This window comes from Lithobates pipiens, unplaced genomic scaffold (genome assembly GCF_037356315.1).
Source record: "Lithobates pipiens isolate NorthernLeopardFrog02 unplaced genomic scaffold, aLitPip1_a1.2 Scaffold_28, whole genome shotgun sequence".
Lineage (NCBI taxonomy): Eukaryota > Metazoa > Chordata > Amphibia > Anura > Ranidae > Lithobates > Lithobates pipiens.
In genome coordinates this window covers 182,237,681-182,261,396 of record NW_027507789.1, presented here as the reverse complement: position 1 = coordinate 182,261,396, position 23,716 = coordinate 182,237,681, and the positions used below count along the sequence as shown (strand labels likewise).

The 23,716-nt window shown below is 44.0% G+C and overlaps 1 protein-coding gene across 3 annotated transcripts in view; it reads right to left on the bottom strand.

The window, feature by feature from the left end:
- Window positions 1–23,716, bottom strand: part of LOC143935893 (myosin light chain kinase, smooth muscle-like) — a 100,172-nt gene that overhangs the window by 25,681 nt on the left and 50,775 nt on the right. For all 3 annotated transcript variants that reach the window (XM_077460065.1, XM_077460068.1, XM_077460066.1), the window contains exons 6-9: window positions 11,126–11,161; window positions 9,364–9,491; window positions 7,109–7,262; window positions 2,303–2,608 (exon numbers count right to left, since the gene is read on the bottom strand). In XM_077460065.1, coding sequence (XP_077316191.1) covers window positions 2,303–2,608; window positions 7,109–7,262; window positions 9,364–9,491; window positions 11,126–11,161 — 624 coding nt within the window. The remainder of the gene's footprint in view (window positions 1–2,302; window positions 2,609–7,108; window positions 7,263–9,363; window positions 9,492–11,125; window positions 11,162–23,716) is intronic.

Sequence of the window (23,716 nt, the reverse complement as noted above, 5' to 3'; positions counted from 1 at the left end):
TTTTTCAAAGAAAAAACTAAGGACTGAACTAATTAAACAAAATGTACGAAAAAGGGCCTAAAAAGGAAATTGTGCATGGTCACAGCTGTACCACATGATGAGACAAGACCTCTCTTCACATCTTAATGGGATTATTACCCAGAAAAGCCCTTCTCTTTAAGACGACTGAAAGAAAGGCTTTATACGCATGTATAAAATGTCCGTGTCTTCCCATTTTCAGGACCATCACCACAATCTCAGCTAAGCCGTATTTATCCATCAACTCCAGACTTGCTGGAGATGCTCAGAAGAACGAGGTAATAAAGAACAGCAGGGAGTGCCAGACTAGGTCCAGTAGTATTGGGCACAATTTTCATTAAAAAGACAACTTGGCAACTTTATTTTTCAAATGTGAAAATAAAAAAGCATGGATATAAAATCACTGCTCTCTGTAGGTGGTGCGCAAGGTAGATGGTCAGGATGCGGCTGTGGCCACCAGCAGGATAATTTGCCGCTGTAGGATGAGCCAAGTAATACCTAGAACCAGGCTGGAACACCTAGCACCACCTTGATGAACAGAACTACCATGTTTTGAGGAAGAAGTCACAGGGCTTTGAAACATGTAACCACACACCTTTGCTTCCTATTCCGCCCATAGTGACATCACTTCCTGTCCAGTGCCTGTGTGCTCCTAGCCTGGTTCTCAGCATTACCTGGCTCATCCTACAGCAGCAACGGATCCTGCTGGTGGCCACCGCAGCATCCTGACCATCCACCTTGCGGAGAGAGTGATCTATATCATGGAGACATGCTTCGTTTTCACATCTAAAATGAGTTGCCAATTGCCTTTTAATAAAAACTTTGGCCATACTACTGCACTTAAGCCTCGTACGCACAGTTCGATTGTTGGAAGGGGATTGCCTGTTGACAGACTGTTGGCCAAAATTCTTACCGTTAGTATGCTCCTTTTGACAATCGTCCAATTTTCCTCCAACAAATGTTGGATGACAGGCTAGTAAATTTTTGTCAAACGACAGCTCCATGTCAGATTTTCTGATGGCCAGTACACAAATCTGTCACACAAAAGTCAAGAGTACAAACACCCATGCTCGGAATCAATGCTCGAAACACAAAATTAGCAGAAGGGGCCCAAAGGGTGGCACTCAAGAGCTGAAATTCCTCGTTGTCCATCACTACTTTCGACTTTGTGGCATGAAAATTTGTGTAATGTTCGTATGCAAGACACGATCCGGACACACGCCCTTTTGACAAAAATCAGACGCTCGGTTGTTCAACAATCAAACTGTGTGTACCAGGCTTTAGTTTGGCGCTCTTTTTTTTTTTTTTCTCTCTGAGAGTTACTTCACTCTTACAAGGAGCAGCAACTGGTCTTGTTTGGAACAAGATAGACTTTATGGCCTCCTTTACATGGACTTTTTTTTTGGAGTGAACAAGGAATTTATACTTAACGACATCTTGTTTATGGTTTCTGCTTTTCCCGATTTTTCTCATGTTCACCAGTTTATAAATGGGAAGCTTCTTGCACCATTTGCTTGTCTTTGGTTCAGAAGAACGAGGTACCCATGTGCATATTTGGCATGGCTGTCACCTGCTCACCACCTTTTAGAAGGCTTTCTTTACCACATACAATATGTGCATTTCAGATATTTCTGCCTCCCCCCAGGTGGCTTTGCTGTCGATGATTCTAGGGTCTCCATCCAAAAATCAGAAAGATATCTTGAGAAACTGCCTTAGTGGCTTGAGTCACCATTTCCCAGCATTGGAAAATCAACCTCTTTGTTGAACAACATAGAACGGACGCAGATCATCAATGAAATCATGAAGGTTGCCATCAGCTGCCACCTCAGTGGCAGCTGATGGCAATCACCCAGAGAAGACTTGCTCCACATGGACCTTGTGGATGGCCCACAGAGACTGATGCTTTCCATGCCTTAAGCCATTTATTCTCACTCTAACATTTGAAATATATCAACCCATTCTTTTTCCCTCCTTAAAAAAAAAAAAAAAAAAAAAACCCTAACATCCCATCCTCCCCATCACACCTCAATCGGGGAGAACATGCCCTTACCGTCTTATACCAAATCAATATTTGGCATACCCCACCAATTCATGACCATGGCCTCGTTAGGCCTCCCTTTCCTGACATTTAGAAACAAGGAACTTTTGAAATCACCAAATACAAACATTTCTGTTGCAGTAACTTGTATTCTTCTGATTTCAAAATACAATATGTGGCGAGTTTAGATTCAAAAATTGTGTTTAGCTTAGCTCTTTAAGCACCCAGAGAAATGTGTTCCCTTACCTGCAGTGGACGACATAGTAATGACTTCAGACTCGTCCCCAGGCTCGCTCTCTCCGTAGGTGTTATAGGCCCGTATTCGAAACCGATACTGCTCACCTGGCACCAGTCCTGAACTTACATGACACGATGTGTTGATGCAGGCATCTGTTAGCAGTCTCCAAATGTCCTGTCCAACTTGTTTCACTTCAACTCTGTAGCTCAGAATAGCACTGCCACCATCATAACATGGACCTGACCAGGAGAGGGTGAGCGAGGAGGGCAGCAGGGCTGAGATAAGGGGCTTTCCTGATGGAGGAGAGGGGCGATCTGTTAAGAGAAAGGATAGCAGGTTTTTATATTAAAAAATGTGCAAATTCAAATTACATAGCCAAAACTGGGGGTGGGTGGAGGGAACAACATTCACACCAATACCTGTTTTTTTTTTTTTTTTTTTTTTTTAATCTTCAAAAACATTCCAGGTATTGCATTTGTTACATATACCATACCTGTAGGCACCCTCTAGAAGCTGGATATCATAGTAAACCGTTACTCCAGTGTTCTCTACTAGCTTCTGGGTCCTGTGCTGAGCAGCTGTCCTGCTGCATTGTGAACACAGGTGGTAACTGGCTCAGCACTGATGCCATTCAGATAATGCTTTATATATTACCTCAGTCTACACAAAGCGTTTTCAGTTTGGATGAGGTGGGGCAGCAACGTCATGCCCTCTACTTCATCCAATCAGAGAATGCTTTGCATTCATCAAAAAATAAAATAAAATGGTACCCCATGCCGAGTGGTCAACCTCCTGTGATCACAATGCAGCAAGGACAGCCACTTGGCATGGGACCCGGAAGCTAGTGGAGATCACTAGAGCAGTAGTGTCTGCTAAATTCTAGAGAGATCCCAGGAGGCATGGTATAGTTACATTGGTCCAAGAAAAGCTGACATCACTTACGTCCTATACCCACAGGGGTCCTGGAACTTCTCCAGCCCCGTGAGAGGACATTGGGTGTCAGTCACTTTTGTTCTTTTTTAATGGAGAACATTTGAGGTGAGGGTTAGGGGTCCCCGGATATCATAGCAGATCACTTACAGATTCTCCAGATCAATGCCCAGCTTCACAGTATCAGAACCTTTACGCTGATCTGGCAACATGTTCCCAAGTTTCAGTGCATCCTCAAAGCAATTCACTGGGCCCTTTTGAGAAGCCAGGCTTCTTCCAGCAAGAGGCCTCCTCTGGATTTTCTCCTTGGCACAGGTTCCTCGAGACCAAGGAGGACAGTTTCAGGACCACTTCAGCACAAAACAGGCTACTGGGCCGAACAACAAAGCTCCATCCAGCAGCACCTCCCTAGGCCTCAGCCCAGGAGGAGAAAAGAGAAAGCACATGGCCGGCGCCAAACATTTATATCCTACCTCAGCATGCGCCAGCAGCATAAAGCTCCTACTGGATCGTCTGAAGGAAATATAAATATTCATAACCTAGTTTTGTTTGTGAAATCTTATACTATTAACCAGTAACATCTACTGGGGACAGCGAGAAAAAATTGGCAAAGTAGCCCCCGTTTAGGGTGGAGGGGCTACAATGGTCACGAGAGGTTGCTAATGACCTTATCAGTGTTCTGCTGACCTTCACTGTCTAATTAAGAGACCATGATAAGCATAGGACCAAGCCACACTGGAGGTCACTATGCTATTTGGCAGGGATGTCAGGACAGGTGGCTGAAAAGAATACATTCAACTTTGAACGGCTGTTAATGGATGAAGTGATTCACGTTGACCACATACCAAACAGAATCTTTATTACAGTTGCATAATAAGTACAGAACAAAGATCTCAACAACCCGGGGGATAGAGGTGGTGATGAATTATGATCGGTTCATAGCAGCCTACATATATCAAAGCACTGATCGTCACGAGATCCTTGCACATGAACACAATGATGTCATTCAGCACCAGCTTCAGTAAGTCAGCCAGACGCAATGGTTGGTTTTACATAACAAAAAAAAAATAACTCCACACCCTGTATTAGATTATATTGGCTTTATCTTCTGTGCTTCATGTTACAACAGACCAGTAAACAAATAATGATGCGGTATCACCGTGGTCTAAAACTTATTCATTGTAATCCATGCGACTAAAAAATAAACACAAACATACAGAACTTTGGCCTGCTTCAGCTTTGAGGCCTAAAAGGTGCCTTACCCATAAAGTAAACCTTTAATTTCAACACATTTAGTAGAACGTTCGCCTGAATGAAAGCAGGAACAGTCAGGTGCATTGCACAGATCTCTCAAAGCTTTAAAACGCCAACATGAGAATATTAACTGTTCCCCAAAAAAAAAAAAAAAAAGTCCGTGGCTGACTCGCTCCTCTCCAACAACTCATTACTGGTCCTCAAAGTCACAGGTGGCCTCAACATCCAATATGGTGCTGCAGGAGGCAGGAGGACACCCCCTAATGGTTTAGTAGCCCATCTAGAATTAGCTTTTATAATAAAAAAAAACACAATATAAATAAATAATTGGACACTCCTGACACCACCACACAAACTGTGGCGAGTGCTACATCCCTGCCACTCTTATCAGTAAAGAACCCCTTACTCAGGCTAAAAGAGAAGTTCGTTAAAAAATAGATAGATGAAAAGAAGGTATACTCATTAGGTGAATGCTGCGTTTGTCCCTGCCAGCTCTAAGACCGAGAACTGGGTGATCAACCACTCAGCTCTTGGTTTTCAGGCTGCAGAGAGCTGGCGACTATCAGTCACCAGCTCTATGCCCCCCACTCACTGGAGTGCACAGGCTCTCAGTGGCTCGCTGAGAGGCGGAGCCAGCTGCCACTCCAGGCATGTGGGTGGATCCTGACCATATAGCCAGGATCTTTTCAGGGACTGGATTGGCGCCGACGTGAGCTGACAGCAGACTTTAGCCCACTGTCAGCTGAAAAACAGGTCACAGGAGTGCAGAATGAACTGCACTCCTGTGAACCATAGAAGTACAGCCAAAAAGCTTTGCCTATACTTCTCCTTTAAGGTTAAACCACTGCTCGTCCAACTGGGCGCATGTCTAGGAGACCTGGGACTGAATAGTCCCCCCCCCCCCCCCCCCCCTGCTAGAATCACCATTTAGAGGATTCATAGATAGCAATCATAGCTCTTCTCCAGTAAGGATAAGTTTAAGGTTTGTAGTCGCTCCTCATAACAGAGTTCCTCCAGCCCCTTTATTAGCTTTGTGCCCTTCCCTGGACGTGCTCCAGTTCTAGCACATGCTTCCTGAGAACCAGTAACCAGAACTGGGTGGCATACTGAAGATGTGGTCGAACCAGAGTTTTGTAAAGTGGTAGAATTAGAGTTTTATATCTTCAGTAAATGCTAATGTGGCACTAACCCCCAAAACGGATGCAATTTGTGTCCCAGGTTCTTCTCCGGCTCTGTAGACCATCCAGAGGTTGCCGGTAATTGGCATCAGTGAGTAAAATAAAAAAATAATAAAAATATATATCGGAATCAGTACTTGTATTGCTAAAAAAAAAAAAAAAAAAAAAAAAAAAAAAAAAAAAAGTGGAATCGATGCATCCCTAGTATAAACCATCAAATATTAGCCCTTGTAACCCGGTCGGACATTCCGATGGAAAATGTCCGATCGGACCGTGTTGTCGAATAATCTGACCGTGTGTGGGCTCCATCGGACTGTCTCCATCGGAATATCTGACGGACAACGTTTTAGAGCTGGGCTATAAAATTTTACGACAACGTGATCAGATCTTTTGTAGAAAATTCCGATCGGACAAAGAGCCACGCAGGCTCAGATCAAATTCCTAGACCAAAGCTATTGGCTACTAGTGTGAACGTAGTCCCGTTGTAACTAAATAACGTCATCACGTTACGAACTAACGGATGTTCCGACAACTTTGTCCAACCGTGTGTATGCAACACCAGTTTGACAAAATCCGTCGGACAAAATGCGATAGATTTTGCTGTCGGAATGTCCGGCCGTGTGTACAAGGGCTTAGAGAGGAAAGACTACACCTATGCTACCCTCATGAGATCGGGGATCTTAAAAACAAAGGGCGCAAAGGCCTAGTGCATTACAGTCATAATCTTTTAAAGAAAAAAAAGTTCATCCTCACAAAGACCAAGGAATGAAAGCGTAGTACAAAACCCAGAGTCCACGTGAAAAAAAAAAAAAAAAAAGTAATGAATAATGGGATCAGACAATAGTAATGGCGCTGCTGCTCTCCAATACACCCACCGGGAAAGGGAAGAGCATCTGAACCACCCACAAGAAAAGAGCGCAACCTACCCTAGTGTAATCCAATTTATGAAGAGTATCCAAAACCCAGAATAGTGATCCAAACAACGGAAGTCACAGGGTTATCACATGAATTGGACTACCTCTGACCCGTTTCCAGGGGCATGGCCTTCCAGGGGCTCTTCAGAGCAAAAATCTTTGCTACTTTTTCCATTCCTTGGCTTTTGTGAGTGGGCAAAGGATTGTGATGATAATGCGCTAGGCCTTTACGCATATTGTTTGTTCAATTATACCCATCAGTTAAGCTCCTCCACTACCTAGCAAGTATGCAGCCAGTACGATCAGAACTTAAGTTTACATTCTTGCTCAACAACAATCCAAAACTGGAGGAGGATACAGTCTAATATTAACAAGTCATCAGTTGCATTGTTCCTATTTCTCCGCAGACAGATTCACTGGAATTATATGCAAGGGGCCTAATATTTCCAAGTCCGATGCAGAGCTTTACCCACATTTCTGGTACATATTACAAAAAAAACAGATGTACAGCCAATACAGAACTGGCCAGCAGACTTACCGACAACATTCAATGTGGTTTGATGCTGTGTACTGCCAGTCTGATCTTGTACACAGAGGGTGTAATTTCCTCTGTCATTCTCACACACTTCTTGAATCAGTAAGGAGCTCTCTCGATCTGTTGTATGTATGGATATTCGAGAACCATCAATAATCTGCAAAATAAAAGAGCAGTGAGGAGGAGTTTGAATGTGCAAGTAGTACAGGACACTACATCATTGTACAGCTATGCCCCAATTCTGTCCTGCAATTGTCATTTACAGTACATGTTGTGAAAGTAGTAAGGGAAGGTAGAAACTATCATATGGCTCTTCAGTGAGGTATAGTCCCTCTGCATAAAAATAAATAAAAATATATATGTAGCGCTGGCTCCTGACAAGTGGGCGCTATGGTTTTTGAAAAAAGTTAATTTGCTTGAAGCCACAGTTGGGTTTCGGGACTATTTATCCAAATTTCTGGTCTTAGTACCAGTCTAGCTGGGTTGCACTGGGTTCTCCTTGACCGCAGGTATCACTGCCGGCAAGAGTAGAAACACAGTCTAGCTGGGTGCATTGAATTCCACTATTCTCTATGAAACAGCCCAGTGGAAGTGTTTTCCTGCTGTGCATTCTGGGGGGGGGGGGGTGGTATTTAAGGTACCGACGCCATTTTGGCAGGGGTTCTTGTGTGATTATTTTCTGTCTGTTTGGTTGTGGTGGTCCTCCTGACCCAGCCCCATGGCCCTCCTGGCCTGGGGTGCGGAACGATGTATCCCAAGTCTCGGGGCAGTCTGGCCCGAGGCGATACAACTGAGGGGACAGGGCTGAATGGATTTCGGGGGCCTCCTGATCCAAGGGTGGTCTGGTGCCGTCTCATCTGAAGGGAGAGACCCAGCAACTGAAGAACCCCAGGGGAGGACTCATTCAGGAGAAGACCGTGTGCAAGGCTGGTTTGTCTGAAGGAGCATGGGTGGGAGGAGAGAAGGCGACATATGGATGGGGACAGGGGCGAGAGGGTGAGCCGTGGACAAGGGGGCGAGAGGGTGAGCCGTGGACAAGGGGGCGAGAGGGTGAGCCGGGAACAAAGAAGAGAAGGTAAGCTGTGAGTGGGAGGAGAGAAGGTGACATATGGATGGGGAAAGGGGCAAGAGGGTTAGTTGAAGGACGCAACCTGGATCATCACTCATACGGTATCGTAGGATCGGCTGAGAGAACTTGGCACTGTATGCAAGTTCTTTGAAATTTTTGCACATGTCTCAGTAACACTTAAGTGCATCTCACAAGTCTGTGGCAGAGACTTTGTCGAGCACCCCACCGGCTGCTAGGTCTAGTGAGAGGTCTTTTCCGGGGGTTGTTAAATCCAGTTGTGAAAGTCTCTATTCTCTGGATTTTCTCTAAAGACTTCCATTTTTGCAATCCAAGTACCTGAACTCACTCCTAACCCTTTATTCAAAGACTCTGTTTCTGTTATAAATAAATAACCCAAAAGAGGATTCAGTGTCAGTTTCCACATTCTTTGGGCCATCTACCACGGGAACCCCAAGACAGAGAGGTAACGGTAAGCCCAAATAAAACCAGCAGCTCCTTCGGGGGTTAGTGCTACATATAAATTTCATAAGTGTCAATTAGGAGCCACTCTTGTCCTGTGCATCTGTATTCTGCTTTACATTACATGGCAAGGCTAGGAGGTTAGGGAGAGTTAGGTGTGGTTTGCACAGCTGTTCTTTAGCATCTCAGATCTTTAGGGTGTTGACCAACTTTAATAAAATCAAAAATTTTAGGTTACAAAAGGAGAGAAGAAAAAATAAAAAAAAAAATAAAAAAAAAAAAAAATTAAGGAAAGAAAGTATTATCTTAAATTTTAGAACTAGTTTCAATTTAAACCATTCCCTTTCAAATTAATCCGCAATTTCAAAATAACACCCCTTTCTGTATAACACAACCTACTGGGTTTTTTTTTGGAGGGGGGGGGGGGGGTTCTCATGGAGAAGTCGCCCAAGAGAAAAAAAAAAAAAAAAAAAAGAAGTGTTACCAACTCCAGGTAAGCCTACCTGGATCAAAATCCCAAAAGCCTACCTGGATCAAATCCCAAATCCCTGCAGTAAGCAGCTCAGCAGATGTTGCCTGTACCAGCTTATAAGTAAAATCAAGGGGGTTATTGGTACAGGTTTTCTAGCCAGCTAGTGAACCCCATTTTTATAGCTAGCAAGCAGCTTGAAGGCTCTTTTGCCTGACTTCTCTCAAAATTCTTTGGGTATTAGTTTGTAGCTTCACATACCGGTTTCTTGTTGCGCACCCAAGAAGCAGCCAGAGGGGGAGTCCCCTGGATCACACAACGCAGTTCAGCCTGACCCCCTTTTTTCACTTCCAGATGGGATACACCATTCAGGATCTTCAGAGTGTCCCCTTAGAAAGAAAAGGATAGAACATTGTACAAACATACATATCTACATGTACAGTACACACCCACCAGTGAAAACAACTAAAAAAAAAAAAAAAAAAAAAAAAAAAAAAAAAAAAAAACACCCACACACTTTAATGGCCATTTGAACACCATATACCAGAAAGTGAAAATACATTATGGAAGAAAATTGAAGAAATATTTGAACTCACAACTCCCATTCTTATTTGTTCCCTCCAAAAGGGTCCCCCAAAAACCACAACACTTTCCTGACAACACTGCACCTGTCGGCATTGGGTTAGGCTGAGCTCCAGGAGAAAACCAGATTTGCAAGAACTAGGAATGCCCCAGATCTACTGGACTGGAAGAGCCTTCTGAAAACCTATCCTGGCAAGATATAGCAGGAGCAAACAGGGCAGAGACAGACTGCCAGATATGAACTAATCAGTTATCACAAACTGCAGTTCACAATTACAGTGGACCTTCCACAGAAACAAACATTCCTACAGTACAAGATACTTTGCTCTTTAGATTTTTAATAAGGGGTTAAAAACTGTTGGGCTTATGAAAGTTTTCACCCAAGCATGGCACATATCTCAAATTGAATGTTGGGTGACAAATGAGGTGTTAAAAAGTACTGTGAATATCGCAACCGTCACAGGACTTTGACACTTTTTTCATGATTGTTCATTGTAACATTGTGTCGGGTGGAGTAAGAAGTGGTTTACAGAGAACTGCAGTCTGCTCACATATTATACTGAGATTCTGACCTTAGCAAACATGCTGCAGAAATCTCCCTCCACCGAGTCTGGCTGCAATAATTTTAACTGTGGGCAGCTAAAGCTGCTTCCCATTCAAAAAAAGACAAAAAATAAACCAAAATGGCAGAAGATTTAATAGATAGAAAGATGAAAAAAAAAAAAAAAAAAAAATGTACTGAAGGTCCACAAAAAAATAAAAAAAAATAAAGGACACCAAGAGGTTTGTGGTGGATGCGGAGTGGAATGCATTGCGGATTGCAATGTTGACAGGACTTTGACACCTCGTTAATTTATGGTATATTGTAACAATATTATTACATATATCGCAATCCATAGCATTGCTTTGAAAATGCTGAAAAAAAAAAAAAAAAGGACACCTTAGATGTTGTTTTATTAGCATGTAAATGCATTAAAATACACTAAAATTCAGATATATTGCAAAATAGTTTTTTTTTTTTTTTTTAGCAGGATGTTTGTTTTGTGGTTTTGGACTTTATCTCCTCTAGGGTAGCCAAGTGCTTATTTATGCAAAATGAAAAACCTATGTTTAACACATACTGTATGGCCATTGCTAAAATGTGAGGTTTGATAAGCTGACCTTTTATCTTTCAGTATCCGTTGGCATTGCTGGCTGTTAGGAATGTTCCCTTCCCAGATGGAGAAATACCAAAATGCACTTCGCCTGGGGCAGCCAATTTCTAAAAAGAGAAAGCACCCCTTCTGCTTCTCCAGTGTCCAAATCTCATGGTGAGTGCATATACCCAATTACCTACAGTATCCCTCAGTCAACACCAAGAAACAGGGCTTTGGTTATTCAATTCTACCGGCGCTATCCCATACACCATGTACAGTAAGTGACATACAATAAAATAACTTACCAGATCTGTGAGGTTTTCTCTTCGGTGAAACCACATCTGAAAAACACATACTGATCGTTACCAGTGATTTGGGTTCCTAGTTTTACCATACTGAAGCTCAAAATGCTAATCAGCATTAACATTCTTTTGGATTACTGCAATTCCCTGGTACAACATCACAACGAAACATGGAAGTTTACAATTTCAATCCAATCCACAGTCATATAGTGCAACTGTCTGCTGCCCAGCTCAACAAAGCCGAATCAAAAAAAGGCAGGATTTAAAGTCCAGAGTCCCGCTATTATGATCAGTGTTCAGGGGTGCTTTGCCCAGTCTGATGGGCTTAAATCTAAATACTTTCCACGCTACTAAATGTTTAGGGAAAAGGCAAGCATAAAATAAAAAAAATGTAAATAAATTCAAAAAAAAAAAAAGCGAAAAAAAGGTAAAAACAGTCATTATGAAAACCCAAGATCAATAATATTTATAAAGTATTTTGATATGAACCATATTGCACAGTTGGGCCTTACCAGGCTTAGAGAAATTTCTGCCTGTCCTTGGATTGGCTTATATTTACTGGACAGGATGTTGGTTAATCAAGTAGGAACATATCAATCCCATCAACAAACTCAAACAGTTCTGAAATACACCTAAAATGTTGAGCTGCCAAACCCAATTTACAAATTCCCCCCCAAAGAACACACCAGTTCTATTGGGTTTCATTGGCAAAAAGCCCAGAGTCCTATCTATACAGTCAAGCTAGACACAACAAAACATGCAACTCACATCTGAAGTTAGCAACAAAGACCAAGAATCAGAAGCATGCAGGGAGCACAGCACACTTATCCGGTGTACACTCCTTGCAGGACTGATATTTATGGAATTCTCATCTGTGAGATCAGAATGAGGACAAAGTACACAAGGCAGACAAATGATCTCGAATATGACTTATGCAAGATAACAGCGTACACTGGGGACAAGATCCAAAGTCCAAGTCTGTGCTCCTCTAGACCGGTCAAATGACAAAATGATAGCCTTACTTTTCAGGCTGTCCCACAGAAATGGGTGGTCCACAATGATGCAGAGAGGTGTGGGAAAGTTATCCCTTTCATGACTAAGCCTATTTTTGGAATTTGGTGTTTAAAAGTTAAAATCCATATTTTTTTGCTAGAAAATTACTTGGAACCCTCAAACATTATATATATTTTTTTAGCAGAGACTCTAGAGAATAAAACGGCGATTGTTGCAATATTTTATGTCACACAGTATTTGCGCAGCAGTGTTTTTTTAAACGCAACTTTTTGGGAAAAGGGACACTTTCATGAATAAAAAAAAAGGCAAGACAGTAAAATTAGCCCTATTTTATTGCGTAATGTGAAAGATAATGTTACGCCGAGTAGATAGATACCAAACATGTCACACTTTATAATTGCGCGCACTTGTGGATTGACGACAAAGTACGGTACTTAAAAATCTCAATAGGCGACGCTTTAATTTTTTTTTTTACGGTTACCAGGTTAGCGTTACAGAGGAGGTCTAGTGCTAGAATTATTGCTCTCGCTCTGACGATCGCGGCGATACCTCACATGTGTGATTTGAACACCGTTTACATACGCGGGCGTGACTTCCGTATGCGTTTTCTTTGCTTCGCGAGCTCGCGGGGACGGCGGGCGCTTTAAAATTTTTTTTTTCTTTATTTTATTTATTTTCAAAATGACTAAATTGTTTTAAAAAAAAAAAAAAATGATCACTTTTATTGCTGTCACAAGGAATGTAAACATCCCTTGTGACAGTAATAGGTGGTGACAGGTACTCTTTATGGAGGGATCGGGGGTCTAAGACCCCCCCACCCCTCCTTTACACTTCAATGTATTCAGATCGCCGAAAACGGCGTTTCTGAATACCGGATATTTTTTTTTAAACCGGCGCCATTAGCAGCCGAGTAAACTGGAAGTGACGTCATGACGTCGCTTCCGTGTTTACGATAAGGAGACTGGAACGAAGCCGATTACGGCTTCATTCCAGTCCCTGCCCAGCAGCCGATCGAGCGGGAGCACCGGTAAAAGCAGCGGGAGGCGGCGGGGGGGGGGGGGGGGTGGGGGACGTCCCCTCCCGCTCCTCCGGCCTAACAGCCGAACGGCTTTTAGCCGCATCGGTTGTTATGCCTGGATAGCCAATCGCCTGCTGAAAAAAACGGTACCGGGATGATGCCTGCAGGTGCGGGCATCATCCCGGTATACCCCCCGGAAGCCGAGTATGCACATCTGCGTACGCTCGGCGGGAAGGAGTTAAGACATCTTGGCTATGCATCACTGCAGGGATAAACAGGCCATGCACTGCACTCACAGCATGTCCTCGGTCTTCCAGGTTGATTGATGCTGAGTGTCATTTGACCCAATGACTGAGGGCATCTCTAGCAGCCCTCAGTCTTTGGGTTGGGAAATAGAAGAGACAATGCTTTAAAGTGATATGAAACGCAGACAGTTTAAATTTATACAAACAATATATTGTCAAAAGTATTGTGACACCTGGATTTACTCACACATGAAGTTTAATGGCATCCCAGTCTTAGTCTGTAGGGTTCAATATTGACTTGGCCCACCCTTTGTGCCTATAATAACCACAACTCCTCTGGGAAGGCTGTCCACAAGGTTTAGGAGGGTGTCTATGGGAATGTTTGACCATTCTTCCAGAAGCGCATTTGTGAGGTCAAGCACTGTTGTTGGACAAGGCCAGGCTGACAGTCTCCACTCCAATTCATCCCACGGGTGTTCTAATTGTGGTCAAGACTCTGTACAGCCCAATCAAGTTCCTCCACCCCAAACTCACTGAGCAATGTCTGCACTCCAGTGCACAAAGCAAGGTCCATAGTGATGTTGGAACAGGAAGGGGCCATTCCCAAATGGTTCCCACAAAGTTGGGAGCATGAAATGGTCCAAAATGTCTTGGTATGCTAATGTCTTAGGCTGCTTTCACACTGGGGCGGTATTCAGGCGTTACAGCGCTAAAAATAGCGCCTGAAAAAAACCGGCCCCTTTCCCTCCAGTGTGAAAGCCGGAGGGCTTTCACACTGGAGCGATGCGCTGGCAGGACGGTGAAAAAAGTCCTGCTAGCCGCATCTTTGGAGCGGTGTATTCACCGCTCCTATACTGCTCCTACCCATTGAAATCAATGGGACACCGCGGCAATACCGCCGGCAAAGCGCCGCTGCAGCGGCGCTTTGCGGGCGGGTTTAACCCTTTCGGCCGCTAGCGGGGGTTAAAACCACCCCGCTAGCGCCCGCAGACCGCCGCTAAAACGACGTTAAAGCGCCGCTAAAAATAGCGGCGCTTTACTGCCGACGCCGCTCCAGCCCCAGTGTGAAAGCAGCCTTAAGGGTACTTTCACACGAGGGTGGCGGGTCAGTTAGCGGCAAAATCGCCACTGGAGTGGCGTATTGTGGGTCATTATTAACCATTTCGGCCGTTAGCAGGGGTTAAAAAGCACCCCGCAAAAAACACTAAAGTGCCGCTAAAAATAGCCCCATTGTGAAAGCAGCCTTAGAGGTCCCTTCACTGGAACTAAGGGGCCAAGCCCAACCCATGAAAAATAGGATTTTTATGTCATACTTACCTGTAAGATCCATTTATTTGAGTACATCATGGGACACAGGCCAATATTCATTACTTGCTGGCTTATACTTCATCATTAGGTGAATGGACACGGTAGACCAAAAGGTCTTCAGACAGGAAGTGATCCTATATAACCCCTCCCATACAGGAAGCACTGCAGTTTTACAGCAAGTACTGAATCCTCAAAATATGGGGAGGGATCTCTGTGTCCCTTTATGAAGGCAAAGAAAAGGATTTTACAGGCAAGTATGACGTAAAAATCCCATTTTCTTTTTCATACATTATGGGACAGAGTCAGGCTAATATTAATTACCTGCTGGGATGTCCCAGAGCAATAGCATTGAGGGGGAGGGAGACACCCTGCCAAACAATAGCCACCAGAACTTATACAGCAGCCCACAGTGCACTACAGCAGAGTCCCGATTTAAATGAAAGGCCAACACAATTTTTGGCAAAAATTATGGAACAGGTCGTAACACGACTCATGGTGAAGGATCAAGTACGGTTCCCTGCATGAAAGAGCCACCAACTCCAACACCCTTCTAGGCGAGGCGATAGCCATCAGGAAGGCTAGCTGCCGTAACAGCAAGTCTAATGGAAATTTCCTTAATTAGGTTCAAATGGTTGTTTCTGTAAGGCTCGATTCACACTAGCGCTTTTTTTCATGCATTTTGCAGAAATGCAAGGACATTTTTTTTTAACATGGGTCCCTATGGAACATGTTCACATCAATGCATTTTTGTGCCTCTGCGTTTTTTGGAAAGGGTCGGGGACTTTTTTTCATGCAAAATGCAGCATTTTGCATGCAATAGAAGTCAATGTACCTGCATCAAAAACGCAAGTACTGCTTTTTTACTGCGTTTTTACCGAGATTTGCAGGGTTTTTTTCCTTCATTTTTTTAACTGTATATATCTGGTTGCTAAGCAACCACAGTGTAAGAAAAAAACCTGCAAAACGCAGCAAAATCGCATGTCCAAAAACACGACAAGCACCGCAAAAACGCTAAAAAGCAACATGCATAGATGTGAATCGAGCTCAACACAGACAGCACCAAGTTCAAGTCCCAAGGACACGTAGGGGGGGGGGGGGAAGCAAGCGAGTTGCTCCTTGCATAAAGGTTTGCATCAGTGAATGGGAGGCTAAAGCCTTTGGTAGAATATGGATAGGGCCGAAACTTGACCTCTGATTGTACTCAAAGCCTATTTGATTTCCACAGCTGACTGCAGAATAGGTGATTGGGCGAATTCTCTCTATTTCCAAGGATGTCATTTTCTGGCTTCACACCAAGCAATACAAGTCTTCCAGACCTTATGATAAATCTTCCTAGCGATAAGCTTTTCTAACATTCACTAGAGTAGACACCACTGGTCCCAAGATCCCACGGCCCTTTAATACCTTGGCTTCAATAGCCATGCCATCAAATTTAGAGAATGTAAATTGAGGTGGAATATAGGACCTCAAGACAGTAGATCAGGGTGACGTGGAAGCATCCATGGCCCGTCTATTGTCAGTATTACATTCTCCAGGAACCAGGGCCTTCTGGGCCAGGCTGGTGCTACCAGAATGACTGGAATCCATTCTCTCCAAATCTTGCGCAACAAATGTGGAAGGAGAGGGATCGGAGGGAAAGCATAAACCAGGGAGTACTGGCTCTCTGGAACTATCAGAGCATCTGCTCCAGTTGCCAGAGGATCTCTTGTTTGAGACACAAACTGCTGTAGCTTGTTATTGAACCTGGATGCCAGTAGGTCGACCTCTGGCCATCCAATGTTGGCAAACTTCCTGGAACACCTCTGGGTGTAGGGACCATTCCCCCGGGCAGATCTGCTGGCGGCTGAGAATCTGCCTTCCAGTTCTCTACTCCCAGGATATGGACTGCCAAGATTATTGGCACATGTCCTTCTGCCCAGGCTAGTATGTAGTTCACCTCTTTCAGAGCTGAATGACTGCCAGTACTGCCTTGTTTTATATAGGCCACTGCCGTGGCATTGTCGGACTGAACCCTGATGGGGCAGTCCCAAAGCGCCACCGTCCAGGATCATAGGGCCAGATGTACTGCAATTCTAGGATGTTGATGGGCAGGATCTGCTCTGCCTCTGACTATTTCCCCTGGGCTGTGTGCCCGTCTAGGGTCACTCCCCAGCCTGAGAGACCGGCATCTGAAGTCAGTACTCTTCGAGTTACCGGGAGAAAGGATTTTCCCTTTCGCAGGTTCTTATCCTGCAACCACCAGTTTAGGCTTAAGGATGCCTGAGGAGATAGGCACATCAGATAATTCAGGGCTTTTCTTCCTCTGTTCCAAGCCAACAAGATGTCTTGTTGTAAAGGCCTGCAATGGAACTGGGCATAGGGCACTGCCTCAAAAAAGGAGGATACCATCCTCCCTAGAAGGAGCCAAATGGCAGAGCCAAATGGAGGGTTGTCTGGTGTCCCTTAACTGACGCACCTGATCCTTCAGGGCACAGATCCTTACGGGTGGCAAGAATACTCTTGCTTGGATCGAGTTTAGAATCAGACCTAAATATTTTAGACTTTGAGCTGGTCTCAAGGCTGACTTTTCAGTATTTATGATCCAGTCTAAGCTTTTCAGATACCTCACTGTGTATGTTATGCTCTGTTCTAGAGCCTGTACCGAGTGATCTCTGAGCAGGAGGTTGTGCAGATACCCAAGCACCAGGATCCCTAAAAGACCCAGTACTGGTGCTAGGACCTTTGTAAACCCCCGGGGAGCTGTAGCAATCCCAAAGGGTTCGAGCCACAAACTGAAAAAATGACGTTCCTCTACTGCAAAACATAGGAACCTCTGATGACGCTGAAAGATAGGTACGTCCAAGGACGTGTCCTTTATAATCGATGGAGGCTAAAAAGGCCCCCTGTTAAAGGAACCCGCCCTGACACTGATAAGTTTGAGGAAGCAGCCACTGGGTTTTTAAACTAGGCACGTTTGGTGCCTTTCTTCACAGGAAGTAGTGAACTCTTCCCTCCGGAAATCTTTTGGATATATTTGTCCAAGTGATCACTGAATAAATATTCCCCCTGAAACGGGAAACATGACAATAACTTTTTACAAGGAAGCTCGGCTGACCAGTTCTTAACCACTTCGCGCCCAGGCCAATTCTGACATTTCTCTCCTATTCATAAATTCATAATTTTTTTGCTAGAAAATTAAATAGAACCCCAAAACATTATATATTTTTTTAGCAAAGACCCTAGAGAATACATTGGTGGTTGTTGCAACTTTATCTCGCATGGTATTTGCGCAGCAATTTTCCGCACACTTTTTTTTCAGAAAGAAAAAAAAAAAACCCACACCACAGTAAAAAGTTAGCCCAATTTTTTTGCAAAATGTGAAAGATGAAGATACGCCGAGTAAATAGATACCCAACATGTCACGCTTCAAAATTGTACACGCTCGTGGAATGGCCCTAAACTTTGGCATTTAAAAATCCCCATAGACCCTTTAAATTTTTTTACTGGTTACATGTTTCAAGTTACAGAGGAGATCCAATTCTACAGAGGAGATCCAATTCTAGGGCTAGAATTATTGCTCTCGCTCCAACCTTCGCGGCAATACCTCACATTTGTGGTTTGAACACCATTTTCATATGTGGGCGGGACTTACGTATGCGTTCGCTTCTGCGTACGAGCTCACGGGGACAGGGGCGCTTTACTTTATTTTTTTATTTTTATTTTTTTTAAGTGTCAAACTAAAAAAAATAAAAGATGGATTACTTGTATTCCTATTACAAGGAATGTAAACATACCTTGTAATAGGAATATGGCATGATCGGACCTATTTTCAGTGAGATATGGGGTCAATAAGACCCCACATATCACCTCTAGGCTCAGGCTGGGAAGCCGAAAAAAATAAAAATAAATCAGATCATGGCTTCCCAGCCGAGGCGGAGCAATTATTTGAATGCAGAGGCCAGGCGTGACGTCATAACATCACGCCCAGCCTCCGAACGATCATATCTATGATCGCCATCCGGGGGCCGGTGGATCCTGTGTCCGACTCACCGATGGAAGCGGTGAGTTGGTAGAAGCACCGGAGGGCGGCGGGAGGGGGGGGGGGGAAGATGTCCCCTCCCGCAAGAATGATCAAGTGGCAGAACAGCCGCTATGATCGTTATGGTGCAGGGAATCGCTGGCTGAAAATGCCTATATCTGAATGATGTCTGTAGCCTCAGGCATCATTGAGATATACCCCCGGAAAGTCGAGGCCGTCCCAGGACGTCCTTAAGCCATAAAAGTCTGCTCATATGTACAGATAAGAGAGCCAGACAAGAAACCTGCAAAAATCTGCTGTAATGAATCCTTTAACCACTTGCCCCTTTAGGTCTAGGGTACCCCCTCCCAAATAAAGATTTAACCCCTTGATCACCCTGTCACCAGTGTCCCTAAGCAATCTTTTCTGATCGGCTTATTAGTGCCACAGGTGACACTAGGTAGCCAGATAAGTATTTAGGTTCGCTGTCAGCTTTTTATAGCAGCGGGTACCCCCATATACTACCCAATAAAGGTTTTAACCCCCTGAGTGCCCCTTAGTTAACCCTTTCACCAGTGATCACCGTATAACCGTTACAGGTGTCGAGTCTTAGTTTTTTATAGTGTCAGGGCACCCGCCGTTTATTTCCCAATAAAGGTTCAACTCCCTGATCACCCAGTGGAAGATCAGTTAGTGCCAGTACCGCTAACACCCATGCACGCAGCATACACCTCCCTTAGTGGTATAGTATCTGAACAGATCAATATCTGATCAGATCTATACTAGCATCCCAGCAGTTTAGGGTTCCCAAAAAACGCAGTGTTAGTGAGATCAGCCCAGATACCTACTAGCATCCGCCTTGCCCCTCTGCCCAGCCCAGCCTACCCAAGTGCAGTATTGATCGATCACTGTCATTTACAAAACACATAACTGCAGCATTCGCAGAGTCAGGCCCGATCCCTGCGATCGCTAACAGTTTTTGTTAGCGTTTGAATCAGTTGCTAACAGTCAAGAGCTTTTTTTTTACCTGTGTGAGTCTCACAAGTGTACCACTAAATTTAGAGCCCAAAATGGCAAATTGAAGGTACACTAGTGAAGAGGCCTACACATTTCTGAGCACGACAGATAGTGAAGAGGAAGTCACTCATTTGTCCAATTCAGGCTCAGAATATGATCCTGTAGACAGCAGCTCCATGACAGATAGCTCCGACGACTGAGTTATGGTCCCTGCCAAGGTCAGGTGTACCATCCCCCGATCGTCTTCTGCCGTTGAGGTGCAAGAACTGCAGGGCTCTCATATGGAGCAGAGAAGTACTAGTGCCGCTATTCCTTCTGGTGAACTGGCAAGCACCAGCGGCCTAGTACACCCTGGTAGTAATCAAACCAGCACTGCAGTATCACGTGGTGACGTGACGAGTCCCATAAGTGCCGTTCAACTGGTGAGGTGGCAAGCACAAGTAGTGTCCTGTTGCCACCAAGAAGACAAACACAGGCCCATCGAGCCCATCATGCCCTTCCTGCTGCATTCGCCAATCCTAATTGGGAACCCTCCACTTCTGCAGCACCCGTAACCCCCCCCCCCCCCCCCCCCCCCCCAATTTGTATGCTCATCAATACAATCGCCACTATTCCCCTTGCCAGAGATTGGAAACAAATTACAGTCTCCGAATTTAAGAGCCTTCTGGGCCTTTCCCTCGACATGGGCATAGTTAAAAGGAGTATGTTGCGGTCATATTGGTCCACTGACCCAATTTACCATATGCCTGTGTTCTCTGCCTCCATGACCAGGGCAAGATACGAGCAGATCTTGCAGTTCATGCAATTCGTTAACAACGAACTCAGTCGTCCTCGTGGAGACCCTGGATACGATCAGCTCTACAAAATTCGGCCCCTCCTAAACCACTTCAACCAACATTTTGTGGAATGGTTTACTCACCATCAAGTTGTCTGCATTGAGGAGTCCCCGATGAAGTTTTTCGGGTCACTTATCATTCAAACAGTATCTTCCCAGCAAGCGTGTCAGAGACCGGGTCAAAATGTAGAAGCTCTGTGACAGGGCCACAGGCTATACATGTAGTTTTATGGTTTATGAGGGAAAAAGAGTCTGCCCAGATTACATAGTGAGCGCTGGCAAGAATGTGTGCGACTTGGTGTAACCTTTATTCCGAAAGGTTTACCACTTGTACGTGGACAATTATTACACAAGCGTGGCACTTTTTAGTCACTTATTTGATCATCAGATTAACGCATGTGTGTACCGTGGCTTGTAGATTCCCATTTTAGGCTGGGGGAGAGAGCCTGCTTCAAGTGAAATAACTTGCTCGCTATGAAGTGGAGGGATAAGAAGAACGTTTTTGTTCTTACCTCCCTTCATGCAGACAAGAGAATCCAAATTACTACAGTGACTGGTGTTGTAGAGAAACCCCTCTGTGTCCACGAATTTAACCAAAATATGGGAGGGGTGGACCTCAATGACCAGTTGTTGGCGCTGTACCTAGTTGCCTGTAAGGCCAGACGCTGCTACAAGAAAGTGTCTATTTAAATTGCCTTTGCTGAACGCTCATGTGCTATTCAGAGCTTTAGGATGGACTGGATCCTTCCTTAACCCCTTCATGACTAAGCCTATTTCTGACATTTGTGTTTACAAGTTAAAAAAATCTGTATTTTTTGCTAGAAAAATTACTTAGAACCCCCCAAACATTATAATATACGGTTTTTTTTAGCAGAGAATCTAGAGAATAAAATGGGAATTGTTGCAATATTTTATGCCACACGGTATTTGTACAGTGGTCTTTTAAATGCAACTATTTGGGGGAAAATAAAAAAAAATCTCCACAGGCGATATTTAAAAAAAAAACAAAAAAAAAAAAAAAAAAAAAAAAAAAAAACACAACAACGATTACTAGGTTAGAGTTACAGAGGAGGTCTAGTGCTAGAGTCATTAATCTGATGATCACAGCTATACCCAGCATGTGTGATTTTAACACCATTTACATATGCGGGCGTGACTTCCATATGCGTTTTCTTTGCTGCGTGAGCTTGCGGGGACGGGGAATCGCTTTTTTTTTTTTATCACTTTTATTGCTGTCACAAGGAATGTAAACATCCTTTGTAAAAGTAAAAGGTGGTGACAGGTACTCTTTATGGAGAGATCGGGGGTCCTCTCTTGTTCTGCTCTTTACTGTATTCTATTCTGCAATGTTTTATCATGTTTGCTTTTCAGGTATGCAGTTTGTTTATACTTTACTGTGTTTTATTGTGAACCAATTTTTGTTTTCAGGTACGCCATTCAGCTGTAGCGTGGATTTATCCATCTTGACAGCAACAGTGTTTGCGCCCACGATACATAAAGGCGCAACTCCAGCGTGGCGATTTCACCACTACAGCAAAAAAAAAAAAAAAAAAAAAAAAAGGAAGGAGCATATATGCCGAAGCATGGAGGACAAGCGATTTGCGCCTAACTTTTGTCGAATTGTCAAATTTGTATATTTTAGGCACAGATTGTGTTAATTTTTTTACTATTTTTTTGTATTTGCTTTGCAGGTATGGCAAATGGATATAGTCAGCTCCTGAACAGCACGCGCTATGAGTTTTTCGAAGTTAAAACTTTGATTAAACTGCAGTTTGGTTATATTTGTCTAAATTGGACCTCTGCATCAGTCTGACTGGACTGAGATGTTCAGCCTGGCCACAGGGGGCACCGGCTCTTGTGGCAGGCGTGGAACTATGGTCTGGTTAGGTAATTAAGTTACTCTCTTTCGGAGCCAGGTCAGTGGGAGTGGCCCTCTCGCTGTGCCCTCTGGGAGAGGGTATTTAAGATGCGGAAGTCACGTGGTTCGGGGTTCCGGTCCAGTATGATGTGCCAATTACATGGTCCTGGTCCTCCTGACCAGCCCCCAGGAAGGTATGGCCTGGGGTGCGGATCCACCCGACTTTAATGTCTTGGGGCTGGCTAGCCCGAGGCAAGGAAACTAAAAGGAGGATTCCGAGGTGGTTGGGTGCCGTCTCCGGTTCGGGAGAGAACCAGTGTACTTCAAGCATTCCAAGGGAGGACTCTTTAGAAGAGCACCACGTACGGGTTGGTTTTCTTAAGAGCCTGGAAGGGCTGAAGTAACAAAGAGAATCCGGACTTGTGGATATCGCCAAGAGGGCTGGAAGATCCAGGTATCCTACAAGTGTTCTAAAGCTTAGTTTCCTTACGCGTTCTGCAACAACGTCTGTGACAAAGACTTTGTTCCCGAGTAAGCACCTTGTTGGCCTCTAGGCCTTGTGAGAGAGGGATTGTCCAACTTGAGTGTTCATCCAGCTGCGAATGGCTATTCTCTGGATGCAGTCAAAGTAAGCAAGTTCTCTAACTTTTTTTGGACTTTGACATAAGAGTACCTGAACTTCCTTTTCCAACCCTCTGATCCCAAGTTGAAAGACTGTTGTATTGTCTGAGTTTGCAAATAAAATCCATTCAAGTGGATCTATTGTCAGTCTCAAGTTACTGGGCCATCTACCACGGGACATCCCCTAGACGCGTCACAAGGAGAACGGAAAGGTAACGGTAAGCCCAAAAATAACCAGCAGCTCCTTCGGGGGTTAGTGTAATATTATTATTATTATTATTATTAATAATATTATTATTATAAAATGAGAGGCTTCTCATCCAGGATTACCTGTAGATTGTTCAGCGTAAACCTACATGGATAACAATCCATGTAATAAACAACCCAATCTAAGCGTTACCTTGCTATATTAACAAGAAGTGTTTATTGTTCTTGATTTGGGGTGGGTCAGTTTAGAAATCATAATTAGTTCCATTGAAAACAAATATTCTGTAATGAAATGAAAACACATAATTCACAAACCCACATGAGCGACTTACAGCCCCGGGGAGAATGGATGTTTATTGATACAACAGATTAGAGGCCTGTATTGTGGGAATAGCATCCCCATATCAAATACACAACTGACTTGGAGTGTTTACTACAGCCAGGCTATTTTCTTTAGAAGCGTAATTGTTTTTT